Here is a 26,857-nt window from a genome sequence, read left to right on the forward strand (position 1 = left end):
TCGATGGATTAACAATTCCTGCATAGCTTTTTCTCCTTATCAGAGTTTTTAAACTGTAACTTGATGTCAGTGAATACAAAATGCACCTTTACAGTCAGACTTGTGTGGTATCATAGGAGATGGATAAGATGTATATGTAAAAAAAACAAACAAACAACTGTTATAAGTCCTGCTGGTCCTAGAAGCAAACAGTGCTCATTTTTGATGGCAGTGTCAGTGTTCTGTAGAAGGAATTGGATTCACCAGTTTTCGCAGCGATCCATTTGTGTCGTCTTTGTGCTGCAGCTCCAGCCAGTCATGCCAGAGCAGAAACTGACCAAGTAGTTTGGCAGAGAAACTGCAATATGAGGCTGTACAATAAATATTCAGGTGGTTCTGTTTTGTTGAGGAATTTGTCCTACTTAACCTCAACAGGCCAAGCCACTTAAACAAAGCTGAAGTGTAAGGTTAGCAGATGGTGCCGCACTCCAAGACAGGGAAAATAAAAACAATTTAATATCAGGGCAACTTTATTTTAGCAAGGCACATTTATTTATACAGAGTATTTGATACACAGCAGCAACCAGGAGAAACAAATGATAAAAAATGAAAGCAAACACAAGAAACAGAGTGAAATAAATAAAACATAATACTTTGCTGCTCATGGTTAGATGTGCAGCAGAGCGTGTGGAGCAAACGTGGTACCAGATTTTAACCCGTTATCCTGTGGTGACATTGAAAGGATCAGTTTATGCTCATGAAAACAAAATCCCTTGTTAACCCTGATGGCTGTGCTTCTATCTGTACAATTATTATTTTGAAGTAGGACCACGTAATTTAATAAAATTATTCATTTCTCAAAGCAACTTATTTTATTTAACCAGGCAGGCCAATTGAGAACCAGCTCTTATTTACAATGACAGTCTGGTTAAGAGGCAGATACAGAACAGTAAGGACAAAGAAGAACACCGAAAGAGATTATACAATTATTTCATTTCATTTATTTCATTCATGGTTGTGCATTTCATCAGCAGACATTCAGTAATCATCAAGTGAACAAACACGTACACACTCATGCTCGAAGAGGAGCAGGGTGAAGAAAATCGTATATTTCCTGTCCCCTTCTAAATAATAGCCTTAATGGTTAGCTATACACAACTAGCCATAAAATCATACTGTATAAAGCCAGACAAACCAAACAGAATACATCCAAAGATAATACAAAATGAATACAAAACCAAGTGCAAAACTACATTTCCAGGAAGTACAAAGCACAGGTAAATGTATACCTGACGAAATGATGCAAAACCATTACGATACCAGACCAAAATAGGTAAATACATATGTCGCAAGATGCAAAACAAATACGGAGCAAAATGTAAAAACTCATAGCTGTTCATATAATCTCATCGTTCTATCTTTATACACTTTTTTCCAGTTGAAATATGTTTTTACAGTCCTTCAGCTCATTATAAAGATTAATTATACAGAGTGGGGAAGCAAAATTTACAATGAACATTTAGTTGTTTTTTTCTCAGCAGGCACTACGTCAATTGTTTTGAAACCAAACATATATTGATGTCATAATCATACCTAACACTATTATCCATACCTTTTCACAAACTTTTGCCCATATGAGTAATCAGGAAAGCAAACGTCAGAGTGTGTGATTTGCTGAATGCACTTGTCACACCAAAGGAGGTTTCAAAAATAGTTGGAGTGTCCATAAAGACTGTTTATAATGGGAAGAAGAGAATGACTATGAGCAAAACTATTACGAGAAAGTCTGGAAGATACTATTAAAGAAGAATGGGAGAAGTTGTCACCCCAATATTTGAGGAACACTTGCACAAGTTTCAGGAAGCGTGTGAAGGCAGTTATTGAGAAAGAAGGAGGACACATAGAATAAAAACATTTTCTATTATGTACATTTTCTTGTGGCAAATAAATTCTCATGACTTTCAATAAACTAATTGGTCATACACTGTCTTTCAAACCCTGCCTCACAATATTGTAAATTTTGCTTCCCCACCCTGTATATGTCATACCAATCCAAAAACGGAATAATGCTTACAATATTTGCGGTGACATATATTAAGAAGCAAATGGCTAAAAGCAAGTGCAAGAATATTTGGGTTTCTAGATTCTAGCTGCACGATGAATCTAATCGCAGTATCAGCTCGAGCAGTTTTGCAACAACACAAGACCACAGTTTAATTAAGTAAAAACAATGCGTGTATTAATGTGACAGCCTACTCACTGCTGCTTCTTATCTTCACCTGTATTAAAGAAATGAGTGACTCTCTGTTTAGACAGTGGAACCGTTGCAGTGTGTCATCATGAGTGTCTGACGTATAGACCAGGGGATGAGCAGGTAGTGGTAGCCAAAGAAGAAAAAAACCACAACCTCTGTGCGGTGATAGTTTTAGTTTCGTGTAGATAATAATACTGTACATCATGAGTCATGTATTGTCATTGTAAATTGCAGTATGAGACACAAAAACTGCAATGCGACTCTCTCACTATTTTGTGCAGAAATAGTTTCCAGACTATTGTCTATGTGTTTTCAAGAATCAAATTCAGAATTTTTGTTAATAAACTGAGCTAATTTGTGCACATTCTCATGTCGAGGTTTGACCAGATTTATGAAAATAAATAAAATCTCCTAATTAATGAATTCACTACAAGGCTCCATTCAACATTAACAGATTCCCCATATTTGCAGGAAGAAAACAGTCTCTTCCGTTTCGTCATCTAATACACACCACATACTAGGAGACTTTAAAAAGGCTAAAGTTTGCCTCTTTTTCCACATTTAAAGACTCTGTCAGGGTTCTTAGTCACAGACTTGTAATTAATGACCCTGTAAGATTCAGTCTTTCCAAAATCTCCCACACGACAACTAGCATGAGTGACTTTAAGCTTCATCTCCTCTCAACATTAAGAATCTACATCATCAGATTTAACGTTTAGTGATTTTGGGTTCTATTCAGTCAAGGTTTGTGCTCTAAACTCCAAAGAGGAAAAGTAGCAAGTGTCGTTGAAAGAAGGTACCAATAGAAGATTAGTACGAGATAATCTTGCAAATATTCAAAGTAGAAAAATGTACTTACTCTGTCAGAATCCAGAGGGATAAATTTGATCATATTTGGGACAAATGGATTAAGTTTATATCCTCTAGCTGCCCAGAATTTGTATCACTCCTCCAAAAATGTCCACTTTTTTTTTTTTTTTTTTTTAGAATTTCCCTGTATTTATTCTTCGTTTTATGTTTTTCTGCATACATGCAATACATGTAATACATGTACTGTACAAACATACATGTAATGTCTGAAGAACCCAGAGGTATTATAACACTGATTGTTTTTAAGTGAGAAATACCGAAACTGTAAGCACCCAGTTCATATGTTATTTTTTACACTATTGTAAGTATAAGATAAGAAATACGAAAAGGATAGATAATAATAGATAATATCTGTATGAATGGTAATGTAGGAGACATTTTGTCACCTTTTTCAAAAAAAACAAAATTAAAAAGAAGTAAAAGAAGGTGCTAATGGTGTCACCTGTAGAGGGTGCTAAAATAACTTCAATGATTGAACTATAGAAGAAGAGCCAAAGGTAGCAAAAAAAGAGTAAAGTGAACTCATACATCCATGACTGAATCGCTGTTCATCATCCACACTTCTCTACAGACAAAACACACACCAAACAGGATTCTGTTGGGTCTGATTTAATGCAACACCTGCCATCAGGTATTTAATTTGTGACATTTGTTTCCTGTTTGAAGCTGGAGAAAACACACCTGTTGGTCATTGATGGTGTTCGTATGACTGTTTCCATGAGCTAAGGCTTAAAAACATATGATAAACAACGTTGATTGTGTTGGAACGTCAACACAGAACACGGACAGCTCTGAGTATTACGACCAACTCAGACCAAATTATCCTAAACTCCATCAAAATGCTAATGATTTTATTCCGACAGTGAAAATTTGTCAAAACCAACTTAAACAGTCATCCAGTGTTTTGCTGCCTCAGGTGCTGTCCAGAACCACTTGGGCACTGTACCTTAGTCTCTTAATGGTTGGGAAAAGCCTGCCATCAGTTTGTCGGTTTATAAACCACAGGTGGAAAATATTGAATGTCAGAGGTACTTGGACTAGCAGAGCACACACTACTCACAACTAGAACAGCTTGTTTGGAAATGCCCAAAGTAATTTTGCAGAATGACTGACTGAAATAAGAGCCGGTCTGAAATGTTCAGAGTTCAGATTCTTGGACTGTGTTAAACGGAGCTTAATGGCACATAATGAGAACACATTTCCTTAACAATTTGCACTAAAATGTTTGATTTTCCCTTTCCTTGTCTGTTCGTGGTGCAGTCTGCTCTGGGCATGATGCAAATGGTGGAGGACACGCTCATTGAACACGCTCACACGAAGCCCCTCCTCCCAAGCCAGCTGATTCGCTACCGAGAGGTGCAGGTTCCAGACGGTAGGTCGTGTTCTCCGGCACATCACGTACACACAGCTGTTAACACTCTACATTATTATCTGCCACTCATGCCTGTCTCCACGGCAACGGTGCAGAAGGGCCCTTACTCAACGCTGCCGTTTTCGTCATCACTGACCGTGTGTTACGTTTGTACCGACTTGATTTAATTCACATTCTGTCCAAGGAACATAATGGTCAGTGAATGGAAATGGACGTCACTGGACACCTGAATGCGTACACGTAAAGCACAGCACCTGCGCCGCCGCTCTGATTACATTAGGAAAGTCAAGTGATGTGGAGAGGAAAAGCAGAGCTGTGCAGGACCACCTGGAGACATCCTGTGTCCCGCTGAGGGTTTTTCCAGGCTGGGCTCCAGGCTGCCAGTCAGACGCAGAGCAGACGTACAGCAGGACGACATAAAGGATGTAAACACAGAATGACCGACTGTCGGAGAGGGTTTCCAACAAATACATTTACTCTGAAAGCTTCGGCCACAGGTTCACATAAATCAGCGGTGCTCCTTGTGTTTCTTTGTTAACATTAGGATGTAATCCAACAGAAGGCACCATCTGTTTGAAACCTCATATCACTCCTAAAAAATTAACAGCTCTCTGTGTCTGGTAATTCTCAAATGAATATTACTGAGGAGTCTCAGTTCATTTTTGATTTCCAAAATGCTTCTGGATGCAGTTGCACAGATTTACAACCAGGACTGGGCAGTGTAACAGTGATGATTATCATTATGTCATTTTCCCTCAATATAAATTTAACAAATATCTGATCACACTTATACTTACTATACATACTTTATTTAGATGAATTTGAAAACAAATGGCAAAAGTGCATGTTGGCTGATGTTTTCAATGTGTATGATAGAATGTAATTATACATATGTACACACTATGTTAAATTATACAATAGATTTATAAATCCTCTGCTAGAAAGAACCAGAGAAGTGAATCTATTGAAATGTGGAGACAGTGTTTTTTTTTTTTTTTTTGTGTGTGTGTGTGTGTTTTGAAGTAGATCTGGCAGCTCTGAGTAAAATCCTTCTCATTAATTCTCCATATTTCACATTTGACCCAGGACTGTGTCTCGGAAACTGCAGCTAATCAACACTTTTGACTTCAATTTTCTTTTTGAGTGACTCAGACTTGGTAAAGTTTCACTACTTTTATTCTGGAGCTATATTTACTTGTAGACCAGTGTTAATGTTCAGTATCATTCAGTGTTATGGGTTGTAGTAGAATAGTGTAGAGTCTTGTCTGCTTCACAAACACCGAAAAAGAAGGCAGTAGCACAATGTATTATTAATAGTGGAAGTCCTCCTGCTGTGCCTATAGGACATAACTTTGGAAAAACCACGGTCAATGGCAAACAATAATTTTATTTTATTTTTTTATCCTATTTGAATTTTGTCTTCATTTACACGTTTTTTAATTCAGACGATAATTTTATGAGCAAAGAAGATCATGGTTTGATTGTAAAGAAATATCTAGTTTTGTATTGAACAGCTCAAAAAGTTGCAGCTCTACACATGATACACTTCAACACCAAAATGGCCTCTGCCTCGACTTGACACATTTTTACCTTAATCCTTGAAAGTGAGGTGAAAAAGTTATTAATAGGTGAAAATCACCACATGTCTGATCATGTAGAAGCTGCAGAGACATCTTCAAAATCTGCAGATCGTGGACAGAGACAGTTAAAGTGACATAACCTCCATGACTTTCAGGTGTTTCGTCTTTATTTACCTAATATTTGTCTGATACAGTTTTAACCCAATTTGGTTTGTAAATTCAAAATCACCAACAAACAAAATTATCACGTAGACTGAGCAACAGGGGAGGAATTAGAGCAAACACATTTGATTAGTGAAGGCTTTAGCTGATGAAATGATGGATAATGAATGAAATATTAGCTCTGTATTAAAGGACTAAAATTTAAGCTTGTGTGTAATGTCCAGAACTGCAAGAGACAAACAGACCTGCACCATGTTCTGGGATTATAGTCATTAGTCACACACAGAAAATGTACATGCATTCAATACCTGTTTGCTAAAGTGGTGCAGAAAAAAAAACAAAAACAGTGAGCCTGTTAAAATCATGCAACCTGCCATTGGACACACAGGCTTTGATTGATTAGGGGGAGTTTTCTGGTCTGTTTTTAAGTAAAATTAGTTTCAGCTTAAGGGAAACTTTTGACATGTTGAGAAAAATGCCGAAGGAGATGTTGTGAGAGCTGCAGACATGACGCTCCCAGAGTGTGCATCCAGAGTGCTCCGTCAGCAGTGTGCATTAAGGCACCTGCATTACCCAGCAGCAACGTGTCTGCCTTCAAAGCCTGCTTGATCACAATGGACTCCAACAAACTGAAGTGGAGTTGCAAAAGGAACCAGGTTCCTCCACAGCGCCGTGAAAAGCTCCTCTCCACATTTGACGCAAAAGGAACTTTAAAGTACAGATGAAAGGCTTAAGAAGTCCAATTTGGAACCACTCAGCAAAACGCACAATGTTGGCATTTAGCAGAACATCTCCGCCTTTCTGCACCGTGTCACCGCTGTCCTCTGTGTGAACTTCGCTGTGTTACTGCATTCACGCTCATCAGTCCTTAAACCACAACGCTGAATGTATCTGTGACTGAAACAGCTCATCGGATTCTCAAAGACCTGATTATGCGAACAGGGATCATCCGCTGGAATGGATTATGTACTGTGTAGGTGTACAACCACAGGCAAAATTCACTTCTATAAGTTATCGGAGTTCCTTAATAATTTGTGAGTTTGTACAAAGGGATCAGTGGGAAGCAGAGGCAAACACTGGAACTTCAGCCCTTGTTATGTAGAAAGAGGTTTCTCTTTTTTTTTCTTGAATTTGTGTATGTTCTTAGTTTAGTGATTTTTTTTTTTTTTATGTATGGTTTTAGAACTGACTTAGACTGGAAAAATCTAAATCTTACCAAGTTTATTTTTTCATATTTCATTATGAGTAAAAATATCTCATTACACTTAAAATAAGACATAATCGCCTAAAGAATAACTTTTCAGTGAGATATAAGAACTTGTTTTGAGACAATAGACCTTGAAAATCTTATTCCAAGAAATCTTATCAAGAGCATTTTCACTTGTTCCATTGGCAGATTTTTTTTGCTTAATTCACAACTGCAAATGGAACAAGAGAAAATTATTTTGGTACGATTTCTTGGAATAAGATTTTCAAGCTCTGTTGTTTAAAAATAAGTTCTTATATCTCACTGAAAAGTTGCTCTTTAGGTGATTATGTCTTATTTTAACTATGATGAGATATTTTGACTAGAAATGAGGAAAAGTACAGTTGGTAAGATTTTGATTTTTTTCCAGTGTGTTGTTTTGTTTTTTTTTTCCCAATTCTCCTTTTATTAGGATTTTCCATGGTTCACATGTTTATTTACAAAACAGTTCACCATTTTTATACATTCATCTAAAAATTACAATTGAATCACACAGCGATACGTCCATGACTCCACAGACAATACAGAGAAGGATGATGGGTCCTCCGTCAACAATACAAAAGATGTAATTTTTACAACACAAAATTAAGAATTAAACTCCCTAGAATAACTTATGGTGTTTTATGTTTATATTTTTAGTGTGGATGTATGTAAGATTTAATATATAGCAGTGATTTCTATTTTGTGTAACCTCTGCTGCTGCTGACACTCTTAAAAAATAGATTTTTAACCTCAATGAGCTTTTTCCTGGTTAAATAAAATACAAAGCATTTTCTTCTCCAAATGGCCCTGCTTTCATCTTAATTTGAGAAATGAAACCAGTCTTTGGCCAGTTTCTTCCTCTGTCACATGTCTGTGGTTCCGAGCAGTAGATATGTGTGTTGTAATGTGAAACTGTCACAAACATATATTGTTAATAACTCCGAGTACAATTGCTAAATTCACTTCTGTAATTGTGTCTTGGCATATTGTTTTTAGTTTGACTATGTAAAGGGTAACTTCCAGTTTGGATATAGAAGACTTGTATTTTGAAGAGTAGCTTCCTAACTTGACATCAAAAAGGGGAAAACGGTATTAAAAAAAAAAAAATCCAAAGGAAGTTGGGCACGCAGTCAGTTAATTGTTTTGTATTAGCTGCACAAGAGGTACAAGCTTTTTCTGTAGCACCACCCACCCACCTACCTGAATGAAGGATGACACTTCACTGGTCGATTTAAGGATTTAGTGCCATTAAATCTGAAAATCATTAATGAAGTGTCATCCTTCATATATAGTGTCATGCTACATATATTGTCATTGATAAAACTAATTTATTAACTCTGAAGCATGCAGTGATCACACAATTTGGAACTGCATCGTCGTTCCCATGTCTTTCTTTTTTCATGTTATGTATTTATTTCAGTAAATAAAATTACAGAGAAATGTTATCACGCTATCTCATATCTCACACCTCTACTGGCTAAATTTAATTGGTTTCTGTTTCATAAGACGGAGCATTTGGACATAACAGGTGTTGATCGATTCATTGAAAAGGAAAAAAAAATAAACAAATGTTGCTCTTTTTTTTTCAGGTGGCTGGTATGTTTACCAGCAGAGGAACGAGGTGCACAACAACTGTGGGATTGAGATCTACTACCAGACAGACATGCAGACCACCCACGACAACATGCTGCTGGAGCTGTTCTGTCAGATCATCTCCGAGCCCTGTTTCAACACACTGAGAACCAAAGAACAGCTGGGTGAGCCCACAGAAGAAACTAAACGCACTTTAAAGTAACACAAACACTGAGCTGCTTAAACCCTCGAAGACATCGTTTGGAGCTTGATGCACCGTAGACACCTGGTACCATCAACGCTAACAGCTCATGAGCCTACGTTAGCATCCAAACCCTTCAGCTGCAGTGTTTACAAACCTCTAATGCAGGGGTCTCAAACTTATTTTAGTTCAGGGGCCACATTAAGCCAAATTTGATCTGAAGTGGACCGGACCAGTGAAATAATATAGTAATATATACAGGGGTTGGACAAAATAATGGAAACACCTTAAAAAATCAACAAAATATAATTTAATATGGTGTAGGTCCGCCTTTTGCGGCAATTACAGCCTCAATTCTCCGAGGTATTGATTCATACAACTTGTGAATTGTTTCCAAAGGAATTTTAAGCCATTCTTCAGTTAGAATACCCTCCAACTCTTTTAGAGACGATGGCGGTGGAAATCGACGTCTTACTTGAATCTCTAAAACTGACCATAAATGCTCAATAATGTTGAGGTCTGGGGACTGTGCCGGCCATACAAGATGCTCAACTTCATTAGAATGTTCCTCATGCCATTCTTTAACAATTCTAGCTGTACGGATTGGGGCATTTTCATCTTGAGGGGAAGGTGTTTCCATTATTTTGTCCAACCCCTGTAAATAATGTTAACTCCAAACTTTCCTCTATGTTTTAGAGTGAAAAAAGTAAAATTATGTGATGAAAATGTTCACATCCACCAACTATCCTTTAAAACAATGTGAATAACATGAACTGAAATTTCATAGGAAAACCAAGCGCAATTTTAACAATATTACGCTTCAGTTTATCATTTACACATGTAAATTATAACTTACAGATCACAGTGGATCTACAAATACACAAAACATTTAATAACAGGCAGAATATTGTTAAAATTACACTTACTTCTCTTAAGACATTTCAGGTTGTTCATATTTGTTCAGATTATTCATGTTTTTTTGTGAAATGATAGTTTGTTTGAGTGTAAATACAATAAAATGACATGAAAATGTTTCCATTTACAAAGAGAAAAAAATTGGAGTTGTGAGTATTTAAAGGTTATTATGATTGTAATTTACTGATCTGACCCACTTGAGATTAAATTGGTCTGTATGTGGAACCTGAACTAAAATGATTAATATCTTCAGTGTAATTTTTGCATTTGACAAATTCATCCCCCAGGCCAGACTGGACCCTTTGGCGGGCTGGATTTGGTCCCCGGGCCGCAAGTTAGGGACCTCTGCTCTAGTGGGTCTTATTTGTCAGGATAATCCCGAAGCCCCTGATGTAAGCAGGTCTTGGTTCTAGACCAGCGAAGTGTTGGCACCGCTCTGGAACCGGTTTTCTTGGCTGAGACACGGTTATTTAGCCGCCAACCCAAAAAGAACTAGTTTGAACAAGACTAGACTCAGTGGAGGAGAGGCTTTAATGTGCTGGAGGGTAACGTAGCAGCTGGAGTCATTTCCATAACGGTGATATAGAGACACACAGTGACACTGAGCCCCTTTACATGCACACTAATACTCCCATCCCTATCTGATTTCCGACGTTATCAGATTGTAGAATAGAATAGGGCTTTATTGTCACTGTTACAGGAAGAATGAAAATCAGTTTAGCAGATCTGTTTCTCTTTAGCAGCAAACACTTAGACTGTATAAAAATATCACAAACTTTACCAAAAATATTGACAATATATGAAATTACAAGAAATACTCAAATATACAAAAAGCCATCTATAATATAGATGGAAGAAATATGGACAACATACTGTATAATGGATATATACATTGAAATTGAAAACGAGGTGCGTGATTCTTGATTATGGCATTATTCAAGTGACCATGTAAACATATAATGTGATATACTTTATCAAATAACAGCAGTTATCTAATTTATGAGAAATCAGATTAACACACCTGGATTTCTCCCCAGTACTCCGGTGCCTTCATGCACTTGCCTGTTAATCGTATTTTGTTTCATTCTTGTACATCCATGCATTTGTTAAAAAAAGAAAAAAAGTCGAGAATACATGAACGGAAGATGACATCAGGAAATTTGATTCTACTGTCACTACATAAATATGCACCTGCAGTTTCTTTTCCTGGGCAATACGGAAACTTACCAAACAATAATGCTCTATTCTTTACTGCTACATCCCTCCTAATGTGCAATATACATATTTATTTTAGGTTTTATTAGGCTGTCTGACTTAATGTTGTTAACTGTTGTCAGGTGTGTGTTTTTTATTGTCTAGCCACTTTTATTTTGTCTCAGATACTTTCATTCTTAGCTGCTTTTAATTGTTTTTAGCTACCTTTATTTTAGGTATAGTATATGTTTTCCTTTATGTTAAGCTTGATTTGCACTGACCTGAAGAGCACCTTGAATTTTGTCACGGTGACGCCTTGTGCTAATACGATGACGATAAAGCTTCTATTCTATTCACCTCGACAGAAATCCAATAATTAACTAAAACGATTTTTCGATTATTACATTTCTGAAGTGCATGTAAACGCATCAGATCTGATTGTTAGGATTATGTGATTACTCCCAGTTATTGGACAGGATCTGTGAGTATTTGGAACACAGTCCAAACACCAGTGGTAATGAGTGTCTTCCTGCTGATGCTGTAGCTCCTGTCTCGTCTTCACCCCTTCAGGCTACATCGTGTTCAGCGGTCCCCGACGGGCCAACGGAGTCCAAGGCCTTCGCTTCATCATCCAGTCGGAGAAGGCGCCCCACTACCTGGAGAGTCGCGTGGAGGCGTTCCTCTGCACCATGGAAAAGGCCGTGGAGGACATGAGCGACGAGGCCTTCCAGAAACACATCCAGGCTCTGGCCATCCGCCGCCTGGACAAGCCCAAGAAGCTGTCTGCGGAGTGTGCCAAGTACTGGGGGGAGATCATCTCTCAGCAGTATAATTTTGACAGAGGTGAGGCCTTTAAAGGGGTCATATTTTTTCTAAACCCACTTTTATTAATCGTTGGTACGTTTATTTGTGTATTTGGACACTAATAGTTCCAAAAGTTTGAATTTGAACCCTCCAGGTGTTGCAAAGCTATATTTATATTCATTTTGGCAAAAATTGAGTAGATTTCTACAACCCGTTTTAATTCCTGCCTAATTTTTTACGCCTATAACTAGTTTCGTCACAACATTTGCACATATAAGGTCAAGACTTCCGACGAACATTTCTCCGAGTACGACATACCGTACTTTCCAGTCTATAAGCCGCTACTTTTTTCCACATGCTGTGAACCCGCGGCTCTTAAATGATGCAGCTAATTTATGTTTTCTGGGCTAACAATCGATCCGGCTGTCAAAGAAGGAAATAGAGCTGCTGCACGTAAGCTTGGGATCAATGAATCGATGGTGAGACATTGGAGACGGGGTGGTTGCGGCTTAGTCAGGTGCGGCTTATAGTCCGGAAAGTACGGTAATTGTCAGCAGCAGCAGTTGTAGTCTAACCCTAACCCCATAACAGTTTTGAAAAAGTCTGTAATTTTTGTTGGGATAAAGAGCAAGCACCCTGTGAGACATTATGGAAGCGAAGATAACAATTTAAACAAAACTAACCAATCTAATAGATTGAAGATAACAATAGAAGATAACAATTTAAACAAAACTAACCAATCTAATGACATTTATCCCAATATAAACCTATATTATGACATTTGTCATTATTGTTTTGCATCCCAGACCCCTGTTAGAAAAGAAACACCTGAATTCAATGTGTCCCAATACTTTTGTCCATATAGTGTATATGTAATGAGTCTTTGTTCCTGTAGGTTACTGTAACTGTCCTTAGAATTGGTCTTTCAGTTCAGCAGAGCAGATCTATCACTGTAGGGATTCTGTTCTGTCTATTTTTGGATTATTTTTAACCCAAAGGGGAGGCGAGGGGTGATCTTTTTGGGTCGGTTTGTTAGTTTCTTTGTTGACATTTTAGCAGCAAAACTATTGGTTGAATTCATACCCAATTGGGTTTATAGATTGCCAATGACCCAGAACAGATACGATTACATTTTGGGAAAAGTAGGTCAAAGTTCGACTGCTTAATTTTACTTATAATGGGCAAAATTTCAAATGTCTATAAAAAAAACATCAGTTTTGTTTCGATTTACTTCAAACTTGGCACATATATAGAGGCTATTAATATGCTGACATCAGCACAAACATAGACATGTTGACATCAGCTGGATCGATGCCAAAATAAGCTACAATATGTGCCAGGGGCGGGGTTTGTTGTGCCTGGCACCACTAATTATCTATGGTTTTGGTGACATAAAGAAGAAAACAGACATAAAAGAACATTTGTATACAACTGCATTACCAGCTCTAAATGGGCTTAATCTGTCGCAAAACAACTCCAGATGGGTGAAACTTAATTTATCCCACAATGGGGGAATTCACTGTTCAAGGCATCAAGTGACTCCTTTAACACATTAGTAAAACTCTGTCAATTATGTTTGACGAGAAAACAAATCCATGTTTTCTTGCACTGAAATGGATTGAACCGGCTGTGTGATGTAGCAGCTGTGATGAAGTGCTTGTGTTATAGAGAACGTCAAATCCGAGTTCTTGATGTATCAATATTTTGGCCGGTCCCAGAGGAGAGCTGGATGTTGCTTAGAGCTGCACAAATTGAGATCGATTAAAGCCTGAAATAATCTGCAGCCGTAGCACACCTCACTCTGGCAGCACTCTCCTGAGTGCCATATTGGATTGTAATGGGCCTGATTCACTGGTAATCTGCCTAAAGCCCTGAGTGATGGCACACTGAAAGGGCTGCCAAGGGAGTGGTGGTGATTACTGATACCAGCAGAGGTAGAGCAGAGACGGGAGAGGGCACCGAGTCAGGGCGGACCCACAGTGGTTATAATACCAGATAGGGTGCATGGATCAGGTTGGAAATGCTGTGAATCCCATACTTATTGAATTTGTGTTGATGGCATAATGACAAAATACTTCAATTAACCAAAATGCAGTAGAGGCTGATATTTACTGAGGTGGATTCCTTTCAGTTGGCATAAGAACTGGCCAAATGCCTGAAACTGATCCTGTTTTAACACTTACCTGTGTCCTGTTGTGCTGCAGATAACATTGAGGTGGCCTATCTGAAGACTCTGACAAAAGAGAACATAATGGACTTCTACAGAGTAAGTAGCAGTACTTTGACATATCACACCCTTTTATGGATGATGTCAGACCTGCACCGCACCCCTCACAGTCCACTATCTGAGCTCAAACTCTCACCGGTTACAATTATTATTGAAACGAGCAATAGTCTGAGCACGTTTCCCTTTTATTTCAGTCATTATTTTCCTTCGTATCATGGGACGTGTCACATGTTTACTCACCACACACTGAAACAACAAGCGCTAAACCCATCCGAGCGTCGAAATGGCAGTAATTTAACTAAGAAATGAGGACAGAACATTACGAACTCACACCCTGAACTGTTCCCTTGATGCGTTTACTTCCCAAACTGCTCAGTTTTATATGAACACTGTGAAATCCTGACGCTCATTTGACTATAATGGCCGCACAACAGGGCCATGGTTAATGCTCTATCGACAGCAGAGGTGTCATTAACAGGCAGCCACATAAATTACAACCTTCATTTTACATTTAATGATGCAGAAGTATTAGAAGTATTTAGAGCTCTATCATTCATGTTAATGATACGTTCAACAGTCTGATGATTAATGGTAGAAAACGGTGTCAACTTCAGCCTCACTGGATTATATGTAAACGTAAAAACCAATAATCATAAGGGGCTGGCCCAGCGCCTTACTACAATTTGTTTGCCTTTTCAAAACTATTTATGGTACCTCATTTTTCAGGGAATAATGAGCACTTTTAGATGTGTGGTTGAAAAAAAAAAATGTTTTAACCTAATTTTCTGGCTTAAAAAATAATAAATACCCCTCGGTAACAGATGGACAGAAAATTAACATCTGCTTTTGACCACTTTATAAAACCTGCTTTAAAGTGCGGTTCCAATTTTCATAAAACTGTCAGATCTTTACTGTTGATCCTCTAGGGTGTCTGTTTGGCAAAACAGTGAACAGTTTGTATTTTTTTTCAATATGTAAGAGCATAAAATGGCAAGAGTTTTGCTAAGCATTTCAGTAACAGATGGACAAGGGAGAGTAATTACAAGTTTCAATTGTTTATTAGTATATACATTGCATATTTAATACCTACAAAGTCAAATACCTTAATAACCTAATTTAATACATTTTAACATATATTTATCTCAGTTGATTAGATATTTGTAACCACTGTAAAAAGAGTGCCAAAAGCTTTTTTTAATGGACCTTACCTTATCATAAGCATAATATACAGTCTTGAAAATAATTATTAGACCACCCTTGTTTTCTTCAATTTTTTTGTTCATTTTAATGCCTGGTACAACTAAAGGTACATTTGTTTGGACAAATATAATGATAACAACAAAAATAGCTCATAATAGTTTAATTTCAGAGCTGATATCTATCCATTTTCCATGTTTTCTTGATAATAACCAAAATCACTTCAGTTCTTACATCAATGGCTATGGCATTGTACTGACAAAAACAGTGCTTTTAGACATTCCATGTTTTCTTTTCTGTCTGTTTTAGTAAATGATTCACACAGGAGTTGGTACTTGATTGCATAACCATTGTTTTTGATGACTTTTGATGGTCTAACAATTTTTTTCGCAACTGTAGGTCCAGTAGGAGAGGATCAAAGTTAGGCTTTGAATTGCACTGACAGACAAAGAAACAAAAACAAATTCATGCTGAATATAGAAAGATACACAATGTCCTACAGGATATCTTTAAATGCGAATTACCCGTCGAGAGTAAGACTCTGTTCTTCGGACACATACCTCAGGAATGGCCAAAAAGAGATAAACATTCAGTGAATATTTTGCTGGTGGCCTGTAAAAAGACTATTACCAGGAAATGGCTATTACAGGAGAGCCCAACTTTAAACAGATGGATGGACATCACAATAGACATTTATAAAATGGAAAAGATAACAGCATTTGTTAATCACAAACTGGAGAAATTTGCTTCATACTGGGAAAACTGGGTCAACTATATCACACCCTATAGGCCTGATTTTATTTTCACAAATCAGTGATTATGTTGTATGGAAAAGATCACTCCCTACTTGTACATAGTTTTTCCTCTTATTTTGTTATCTGAAATAAAACAAAAACATTATTCTGGCATTTAGAGCAGACAACAGATGTATGATACATACATATGATGCACCGAATGTGAATGTCTGATACTGAGTGTCAATTTTTTTAAAAAAAATGATGTTGAATATAATGCCATGTAAGTATTTTAAAAACATTTTTCTTAAAAAAATAAAACTTGTCCTGGACACTAGAAGTAATGTACTTTCAAAATATATGTTTTCAAAAGGTGATTTTAAATGCATTTTTTGATCTAGATGTTATCCTTCCCTTGTGTATCAGTTTGTGTGATGAGTTACTAAATATAGAAAGTTGAGCTCTTCTCTAATAACTTGATCATATTTGTGCTGTTGCTGAAAAAAAAAAATCACAATAAAAGCGCCTTATCAGCTCACTATACAATCTGAGCCAACCTCCCAGCACAAATCTGTGTGTCCACAAACACACACACGCACACTCTGGCGGTGTTGGAGGATTCAGTCTGCCCTCGCAGCTTTCATCTCCTCCTGCTTCTATTCATAGTCATGGAGGTGACACTGACACAGGACGCTCACAGCATATCAGCTGCCATAATGACAGTCAGCCTGCCTGTTTCAGGGGGGATAAAGGGCCAAAGACACATGGGCGCTAAAAGAATTGGCATTATCTCAACCCAGCAGAAACCATTACAGGCCCCATGCAGAATAAACCTAATGCATTTCTAATATCGTATCAACGGCGGCCGCAGCAGCATTTCCCTTTTTTTAAAAATATATATATATATTTTGTTGTCGCCAGACCCGCCGTTGTCGGACTGCAGATGAGCCAAATCTTCAGTCTCATATAATCCTCCACCCAGAGACTATGCAGCTGAATCTGACAGAGTTGTCAGCGTTGATCCCAGACTCACTGTTAGGCCACGCCAGGTCTCTGAGAAATTTGGAAACACTCCTGATTTACCTGCATGTGTCCTAAAAGTCACTAATGCCGGCTTTACTGTCGTATTTTTAGTGTCCAACAGAGGTGTGAGTGTGTAAAAGGGTTGATTCTATTATTAAACGCAGATATATCGGTACTTGACGTGTGCGTTCTTATTTTACCTGCAGGAGCGGCTGACGGTGGAAGCCCCGAAGAGACACAAGGTTTCTGTGCACGTCCTGTCCAGAGAGATGGACTCCTGTGAGTACCGGCGCCGCGGTCTTCATTATCGACCCAGCGGGCCTGTTCTGTGTCAGGTTAACCTGCGTGTCACTCTGTTTGTTTACCAGGTCCCATCGTGGGCGAGTTCCCAGCTCAGAACGATGTCAACCTGGCCCCCGCTCCGTCCCTGCCTCAGGTAATGACTTCAGGGCGCCGCTTTTTTACTCGGTTATTTATGTTTATGGAATGGTCTAACTGTGAGTTGGGTGGATTCTGCACAAGTTTCCACTTCCTTTGGGTGGACTCATGACAGTATCACTGCAGGTTTCAGCAGGTCATTAAAAGACATTAAATAGATTTGTGAAAATTAGGGCCTTAAATGGCATTAAAAAGCCTTAAATTCAATGTCCGGAGGCATTTTTAGTTTTTTTAATTTATTTCGAATATGCAACAAGACAAAGTAATCTTACTTAGTCCTTAGAAATAAAACAGGTAGTAAGTCATGGAAGAAACAAAAACAAAACTTATACATATACAGAACTTCATTTGCACATTTGAAAAGGAGTGGGAGGAAGTAGAATTTATTTAATCCCACCCCTTCTCCACACAACTGTCTATCCTTGAGCTTCCTATCAGCATAATAAATGAAAAGTCAATATCTTTCTGCATATTTAATTAAAATATTAAATACACTTGATGGAAAAAAAGCATAGTTATTCATGATTTATTTGGATTATATAAACATTTAATAATTTTGATCGGAAGTATAGTGTGATGATTGACAGGCGGAACCCTTTAATTGTCTATTGTTTATGGCCGATACGCGAAGTCACAACACCAGACGCTTGGAATGCAACGTGCTGTGAGCGTGCTCATGCCGCGGCAAAAGAGAGGAGGGAATATTAGCAAATGTCGTAAAAATGGGAAAATGCAAGTTTCAGCAGAAGTGATTGGAGGAGGAACTATTCAGAACCTGTGGACGGTAAACTGTCATAAAACTATATATAAAACTGTATCTGCAGTTGGACATGGGCATTAAATTAGTTTAAAGTGGCATAAAAAACGGTATTAAAAAGCATTAAATTAGATTTGCTGATACCTGCAGAAACCCTGGTATCAGTCACAGTTTAGTACAGGGTCTCCATAAAGTCTCTACAATTTAAGAAAGTTATTACAAAAGCAAATGAATAGACAAATCTGTGGAAATTATTACAAAATAAAAAGTATATATTGTATTTTTAATTTTCTTTTTTTTTTTTTTTTTACCTCATTTAATCCACCTCTATATGGCCACCATTATTTGGATGAAACGCATCAGGATCATGTTTATTGCCATGTAAGCGTACGAGGTTCACATTATTAGGAAAAGACTAAACTGTGAAAGTCAACCTGTCAGTCAAAGTCTGTCAAGTCTGATTAATGAAGGACAAAATTAAATATGGATCAGAGCCAGTCATTCAAGGTTCCAAATAAAACAGATGAGACCAGAATGAGTCCCGGAAAAACATTATCGATGTGATATTTTTAGACAGAAGTTCAATGCGGGTCTATAGGATCCAACCTCAGCAGACGCCAGTGGGTTTACAGCTTTAACCCTTTATAGTTCACTCAGAGAAATACTGAGTGTGTTATTGGAGGACATAAGAAGCTTACACACATGAAGGACTTGTGAAGCTTAAAAAAAAATGTATTATGTAGAAAATTAAGGTCAGTGTAGTTACAATTGCAGTTCCTTACTTGTGACAAAGTGGCAAAAAAAAAATCCAAAAAGTAAATATAAAAAAATACAAGAAAACACATGTTGAAAGGAACATGTATTTTAGAACATTAGAACAAACATTAAGTGCTGATACAAACACTGTCAACATACACATTATCCCTTTGAACATCATTACTTAAAAAAAAAAAATCAACCTTAATGTGTTATTGGACATAATGAGAATGTATTACGTTTGTGAAATTTTTCCAAATTTTTTATTATGTAGAAAATCAAAGTCAGTGAAGTTACCATATTTAGTTCCTTACGCATAAGTGGCAAAAAAAAAAAGCATTCAAGAAGTGTGTATATAAAAATACAAGAAAAATACATGTAAGATGAAAGGAACATGTATTTTAAACATAAAACCAACATCAGTGCAGATCCAGACCCCTGTCCACATCCACATGATCCCTTTGAACATCATTCCTTACATTAGTACCATTACTTCATGGTACCAAACAAAGCAGGTCCACTCAATGTTCATGCAGAGGTGGACCTTACAGACCCTGTAGACCACATTGGACCTGAGATTGGCGACTCATTGTCGTCACTGGAACTGTTGATGTCACTGTCTTGTAATGTGTGTGGAAATTATCCCCCCAAAAATGATTTATTTAATATTCACATTTAAAAGAGACGCACGTAAATACATGTTGGTTAAAAATTGTGATGGACGGTTACCGAAAATCCACATAACAAGTGGCAACCTCCAGATTCCAAAGATTATTTACAACTGCAATTTAAAAAAAAACCAAAACAAACAAAAACATTTGCAAGCTGCACAAAAGTACATTTTCAACGAATAAAATTCCACGATATACGGAGCTTGTAAAAGTATCCCATGTGGAAAATTCCAGTCACTCAGGAGCAGAGTTTCCACAGCGTTTTTAAACTGAATTTGAGGAAACTCCATAAGAAGAGTTGGCAGATTATTCCGTATTTTGGGGTCGTCTGTATAGAACACTAAACTGAGTCTGACTTGGACAAACAAAAGGTGCTCTAATAAGACGATAAAATAGTCACTTGCCCGATAAAGGGTTAAGATGCTTCCACACCGGTGTCGTTTTGGCGCCGAGGCCTTCGACTTTCTGCCAGATTCAACCCTCAGCCTCCGTTCGCACAGAACAGGCTCTGATCTCGACGCCAGAATGTGGAATTTTTAGTTTTATCATTTGTTTTTGTTTTTTTTTTTTTTACTTGTTTTCCTTTCCTCGGAACCGATACCCCTCTTATCCCCCTCCCAACATTCCTCCCTCCGATCGGGCGCCCTTGACGCCTCTGCTGACTCCCTGGTGTTTTCTCTGCAGCCCACTCTGGTGCAGGACATGACTGAATTCAAGAGGAGCCTCCCTCTGTTCCCGCTGGCCAAGCCTCACATCAACTTCATGGCCGCCAAACTGTGAGCGAGGCCGAGCGCTCGACAACTCAGCAGCGCGGGAGGGGAGGCGGCCGATGGCGAGGGACTCCGCCTCCTCTTCCCCCTCCATCTCCTCCTCCTCCTCCTCCTCCCCCTCCTCAGAAAGACTTTGATCAGACTGAGCCTGCATGTGTGTGAGCGTTTGCGCGAGTGCATGTGGATGCGTGTGTGCACGTGCGGCAGGCCGAAGACAAAAAACGCGCGTTAATCGAATCACCAAGTTTAGCCGTGGTCGTGGACGTAGCTGTGGTAACGGTAGAGGTCACACCAGACTCATGTAGACGTCTCCGAACGAACGGAGATCCGACGCTCACGCATCACCACACCGCCGTTCGGGAAATCCACTCACAAACAGACGAGGGTCACGTCCCTTTAAACCAATAGAATTCAGAAGCGTTTTATCGACTTATCCAGAGACGCTGCTTTGAGAATGAATAGCGAGTTTCTTCTAATGCACTGGAGGCCTGTTGGAAATGAAAACAGTAGCTCCATGAAGGTGTTTTTTTGTTTTTTTGTCTTTCTTGACATGTCGGACTTTTAGATCTTTGCTGTGTATCACGACTCAAATATTTTACTCAAACATATGCATTCGTGAAGGATCATCTGCCTTACGATTCAGTTTTAACATCCGCGGGTTTTGGAAATATTAGTTGTTTTTTTTTTTGTCTTTTTTTTTTTTTGCGTTAAACTGGTAAAATGTTGGGACCCTTTGAGGAGCTGATTTTTAAGTGACTAATCACACACCACCATGTTTTTAAGCGTTTTATTTGACTGCGTTTTTACACCAGTATCTTTCAGACATCTCAGGGGTACCTCCATGCTGTTTTTTTTTTTTTTATTATTATTATTATTTTTATTAGTGATTTGATTGAAAATAAAAACACTTCCTGGTGTCATTACCATCTGGTCACTTCACTTCAATCCAGGGTTTCTTTTCTTTTCCTTTTTTTTTTTTTTTTTCTTGTGGCTTGCAGAGATGATCGGTCTGTTCTTTTTTTATTTCGTAGCTCTGGGGAGGTCCATCACTCTTCCTCTGTCCTCATGGAGAGTCCGTCTGCAGCTCGTGCCTTTCCAGGGGGCATTAGTTTCACTTCCTGAACTTCTCCAGCTCTGAAACCCCCTACACACACACACACACACACACACACACACACACACACACACACACACATGTCCCCCCCGGCTCTTGAAAAGAAAAAATCCACTCTGGCGTTTTATGTAACAGAACATTTCGGGGGGGTGGGGGGGTTGGAGAAAAGCTGGATTTTCTGTCTTTCTTTCTGAATATATGCACTTCTCTGAAAAAGCAATAAACCTATCAGCGCTGGTCTGGGGTCAGTGAGACGCTGCCCCAAAGCCCCAGCCTCCTCCGGCCTAAAAGGGGCGGAGCCATGGGCCCATTGGTCCACGGATAGTGATGTCAGCGCAGGTGTCGGTGGCAGCGGTGGGAGGTTTTCACGGCACGTTAACGTTCATATGTTATTACAGTATTAACTCCGACTGCACACACAGATCTGAGTATTTCACTGATTTTCTTGCTGTATTTTGCAACACGAGCCTCTTAACTGTTACAACTGAAGTGATTTATTGATTATTATTGAAATATTTGACAGTTTATTTAACGCGCAGTCATTTCTGAATGTTCCTAAAGCTGATTTTCTGGTTCTTGACTCAGACTTTAATGTGAGTATCTGCAGGTTATTGACTAAAACACTTTGTACTGTAGAAAAACTGATCAATAGAACTAATCGATTAATCATGAATATTAGAAACCAGTCGATCAACTCTGAAAATATTGTTAAATCACCGCTGATGTTTTACAAACTATTGATAGCACTGAAACTTTGCTCTGAAATCAGCCTATGAGGGGAATACAATAAAACTCAGATTTCTTTTTACAAATTTTATTAAATTTTATCAATAATTCAATCCTGATCTTAATTTTATTTATTTTTTTGTTAATTACTTAATTCTTTCATATGGAAGAGGATTAGGGCCATTGGAAAAAAAAAAAAGGGTCCAATATTTTCTTACTTTTCTCTCATGATGATAATAATAAAAAAATATTAACTTCAGTATTTTCTGACTTTTTTCATGATAATAACAAAAATTTAACTTTTTTTCCCCAGTGGCCTTAATCCTTTTCCGTACTGTCATGCATAAATTATGAAAAAAAAGCATCTAGATTTTTTTTTTACAGTCGCAGAAAAAGTATTAGTAGGCCACCTTTATTTTCTTCAGTTTCTTGTTCATTTTAATGCCTGGTACAACTAAAGGTACATTTGTTTGGACAAATATAATAACAAAAATAGCTCATAGTAGTTTAATCAAAGTTAGGCTTTGAATTGTACTGATGCACAAAGAAACAAACATAAATTTATTAAAAATTAATTTATTAAAAAAAAAAAAAATCTAAAAAATAGTACTTGTGCTGGACAACCGATTGATTTTATTACTCAAGATTAGGCTAAAGTTAAAATGCATTTTGAATATTTTTTTAAAAATATGGTTTTATTAAGAAGATACTTAACCTCCTGAGACCCAGGAAAGCACAAGTTTTGGCTTTTTTTTTTTTTTTTTTTTAATTAAATAGTTGCCTATATTGGAAACACCATGATGCAACAGTTTTTTCAGATGCGTTTTTTACATTTTTTCATGGAATGTCTGTTGCAGTGGAGTTTTTTTTTTTTTCATATAAATAAAGCTGTTAAACCCATAGCGGGGTCTTAGCAGGTTAACTTTATGAGATCACAGAGCAGTCCAAATAAAACTAAGATCCTTTTTTTTCATTGTATTGCTTCTGGTCTACAGAGACTGCCCCCATGCGGTTTGGAGAATATTGCCTTTATAACCCTTTGGAAACCGTCTCGTCATGCATGAAAGGGTTAAACTATTATCAGAAAATGACTGAAATTCACGTTTAAGTCAAAAATAGTTAATTAAGTGTAAAATTTTTGGATGATACTTGTTTTTCTCTGTTTCTGCCACCTTTTAAATCGACTGACAATTAAGCACAAATACTCTCTAGAGGTATTTTGGTGCTCAAAGGTCATAGGTCAAGCTCACTGTGACCTCATGTGTGTCCAAACCAATATTTCAAAAACGCCTCATGGGAATATTTTCCAATTTGGCTCAAACGGTCTTTGAGTCCAGAACAATCTGATCAGGTTAAGGGGTCAAAGGTCAAACTTTGTATGATGACACATGACTCATTTTGGTTGCTAATAATGGAAAGAACTGCACGATTATTAATATATTAACGCATTTTATTCTTGTTTTAAAAGACGTTTGTGTGAAAAGGTTCATATTTCTTATAGATTAAGAGGAAAAGTCTGCGAAATTCTGTATGGGTGTGTATTTTTTTTTTTTTTCTCCAGTATGTCTGTTTCTACTATTACATCCACCTTCTAAATCGACTGATAATTATGCGCAAATATTCTCTAGAGGTGTTTTGGTGCTGTTTTGGTGGTCATAGGTCAAGCTCGCTGTGACCTCATGTGTGTCCAAACCAATATTTCAAAAAAGCCTCATGGGAGTATTTTCTAATGTGGCTCAAACGTTCTTTGACGCCAGAACAATCTGATCAGGTTAAGGGGTCAAAGGTCGAACTTAATATAATGACTAGGGGTGTGTATCGGCAAGAATCTGTTGATACGATACAAATCACAATACTAGGATCACGATACGATGTATCACGATATATCATGATATGGTACTGTTTTTAAAAAAAATATATATATTTTTTTAAATATTTCTTTGAAGAATTGAATTACACCAGAAATATGCACAAATACTAAACATATTTTTATTTGATCAGAACAGGATCTAATGCTACTGTATATCACAAAATGTTCCTGTGTTCAAACTTAAATTCTGTTTTACAGACATTACAGTTTAAGATCCTGTTCAAATCTTCATATTCTGTTAGTTCACAGCTAACATCATAACATTATTTTTGTGCAATCCCAACAAAGGAACTAACATTATTTAATAAAAGAGGGTTAAATAATAATAAATAAAATATAAACAAAAAAGAAAAACAGAAATGAACCTACACAATATCTGCATTTGAATAAATACCTAAAAATATCGATACAATACTTTTTAATATCGATACAGTATTGTGAAATGAAATATCGCAATATATTGCAGAACCGATATTTTCTAACAACCCTAAGAATGACACAAAACTCATTTTTGGCCGTTAATAATGGAAAAAATGCACGATTATTAATATATTAACGCATTTTATTCTTGTTTTATTGAAAGTTTGCGTGAAAAGGTTCATATTTCTTAGAGATTAAGAGGAAGAGTCTGCGAAATTCTGTCCGGGTGCATTTTTAAAATTATTTTTTCAGTATCTCTGTTTCTATGACGACCTGCCGTGTCACCCAAACACCGCTGCCACCCCCCCTCCCTGCCCTCTCAGGTGCTTTGCTCTGGTCAAACCACTGCTGGTGAAGTTGCCAACATCTCTGCACAAACAGCCAAAAAAAAAAAATCAGATTTCTTTTAGATTTCGCTGCCCAGTTTCCTCCCGCGTTTCCCTAAAATCCTTCTCTCGGGCGTCACCCGTTCGACGCGCCATCGTTTTTTATTTTGTTTGTTTTTTTAAAGGAGTACCTGTGAGAGCGGAAAAAAAGCTTCTTCAACGTTTTCCAGCATTTTACTACGTCGGCCAGAAAATCCGTTAATTCAGCTGAAGTCTGTTTGGGAATAAAGCGACCGTGCATCTTCATCATCACCATCCTCATCCTCAGCTACAGGCACCTTTTTGTGGTCGACCCCAAAGACAACCAGCAGCAGCAGCAGCCGCCGCCGTTCGCCTCAGGCCGACTTTCAGTCCGACACAGGCAGTAGCTAAACGGTGCCGCTGTCATCACAGTGTTCCGAATAGAATAGAAACATTACATATCAGGCTTTTAACGGCCACGCACTGTTTACCTTGTGAAGTAGACAAACCTGACCACTGGTGGACATGTAGAAAATCAGATTATTATTGTTTTTTTTTTTTTGTTTTTTTTTTAATTTTCAGGATGTCTTTGGTAACACAACAGTCTGATTTGCTGGTTGGAAATGGGTCGGTTATACTCGAGCGCTGCCGTTTTTTTTTTTTGTTTTTTTTTCAGTTTGTTGTTATATTGTCTGTGTGTTTCTAATTAATAAACAACTGAATGGAAACCAACGGAATGTACCCAAGTATTTTTACCGCAGAACTGCACAAGGGTTTTTCATTTTATGCTTTCACTTCATACTTCCACAGGATGGTGACGCTGCAAACATATGATTTTATAGAATAGGATACAGAATATGGACAAAAGTATGTGGACATGTTGAATTCAGGTGTTTTCTTTTGTAACTGGTCTGGGTTAAAAACAATAATGACAAATGTTATAATATAGTTTTATTTTGTCATAAATATCATTACATTGGTTAGATTTGGTTAAATCAGGGGTGTCAAACATGCGGCCTCTGGGCCAAATGCGGTCTGCCAAACGTTCCAGTCTGGCCCCTGGGACGTTTTTGCAAAGTCAAAAATTCCGCAGTCTTGAATTGAATCAATCAATCAGCTTGAATTAAGGAAAAAATGTTGAATTAAGCAAAAAAATATATATATCTTTCAGTAAAAAATATCTTGAATTAAGCCCAAAAAAAGAAATTTAGCAAAAAAAATTGAATTAAGCAAAAAATCTTGAATTAACTGCTTCAAATTTATTTGTTTTAGTGCAAAAAATAACATTAAATTATGAAAATATTTACATTTACAAACTATCCTGTAACAAAATGTGAATAACCTGAACAAATATGAACCTGAAATGTCTAAAGAAAATCAAGCACAATTTTAACTATTTTCTGCCTGTTATTAAGTGTTTAGTGTGTTTGTAGATCTGATCCATAATGCACATGTAAAATAAGATGAGGCAGAATATTGTTAAAATTGCACTTATTTTTCTTAAGAAATTTCAGTTTTTTCAGGTGATTCACATCTTTTTTTTTTTTTTGTTTGGATAGTTTATTAAAGTAAGTATTTTCATAATTTAATGTTTTTTTTTTCTTTACCCTAAAACAAAGACAAAAAGTTGTAGTTGTCATTCTTTGTTATTATGCTATTATTTGACTGGTCCGGC

General features: G+C 37.4%; 1 protein-coding gene and 2 long non-coding RNA genes across 3 annotated transcripts in view; all 3 read left to right on the forward strand.

The window, feature by feature from the left end:
• Positions 1–21,628, forward strand: part of ide (insulin-degrading enzyme) — a 42,257-nt gene extending 20,629 nt beyond the window's left edge. Inside the window, exons 19-25 of the mRNA XM_030155693.1 lie at positions 4,364–4,475; positions 9,035–9,202; positions 11,899–12,171; positions 14,337–14,398; positions 17,520–17,592; positions 17,682–17,749; positions 20,620–21,628. Coding sequence (XP_030011553.1) covers positions 4,364–4,475; positions 9,035–9,202; positions 11,899–12,171; positions 14,337–14,398; positions 17,520–17,592; positions 17,682–17,749; positions 20,620–20,715 — 852 coding nt within the window. The 3' untranslated portion in view covers positions 20,716–21,628. The remainder of the gene's footprint in view (positions 1–4,363; positions 4,476–9,034; positions 9,203–11,898; positions 12,172–14,336; positions 14,399–17,519; positions 17,593–17,681; positions 17,750–20,619) is intronic.
• Positions 21,629–21,904: 276 nt separating this feature from the next.
• Positions 21,905–22,435, forward strand: LOC115434034 (uncharacterized). The gene is made up of 2 exons (XR_003937463.1): positions 21,905–22,207; positions 22,242–22,435. It is a non-coding gene; the product is annotated as an uncharacterized LOC115434034 (long non-coding RNA).
• A 1,812-nt stretch (positions 22,436–24,247) lies between these two features.
• Positions 24,248–25,230, forward strand: LOC115434036 (uncharacterized). The gene is made up of 2 exons (XR_003937464.1): positions 24,248–24,358; positions 24,908–25,230. It is a non-coding gene; the product is annotated as an uncharacterized LOC115434036 (long non-coding RNA).
• The last annotated feature ends 1,627 nt before the right edge of the window (positions 25,231–26,857 follow it).

The sequence above is a fragment of the Sphaeramia orbicularis genome, chromosome 15, assembly GCF_902148855.1.
Source record: "Sphaeramia orbicularis chromosome 15, fSphaOr1.1, whole genome shotgun sequence".
NCBI classification, from domain to species: Eukaryota; Metazoa; Chordata; class Actinopteri; order Kurtiformes; family Apogonidae; genus Sphaeramia; species Sphaeramia orbicularis.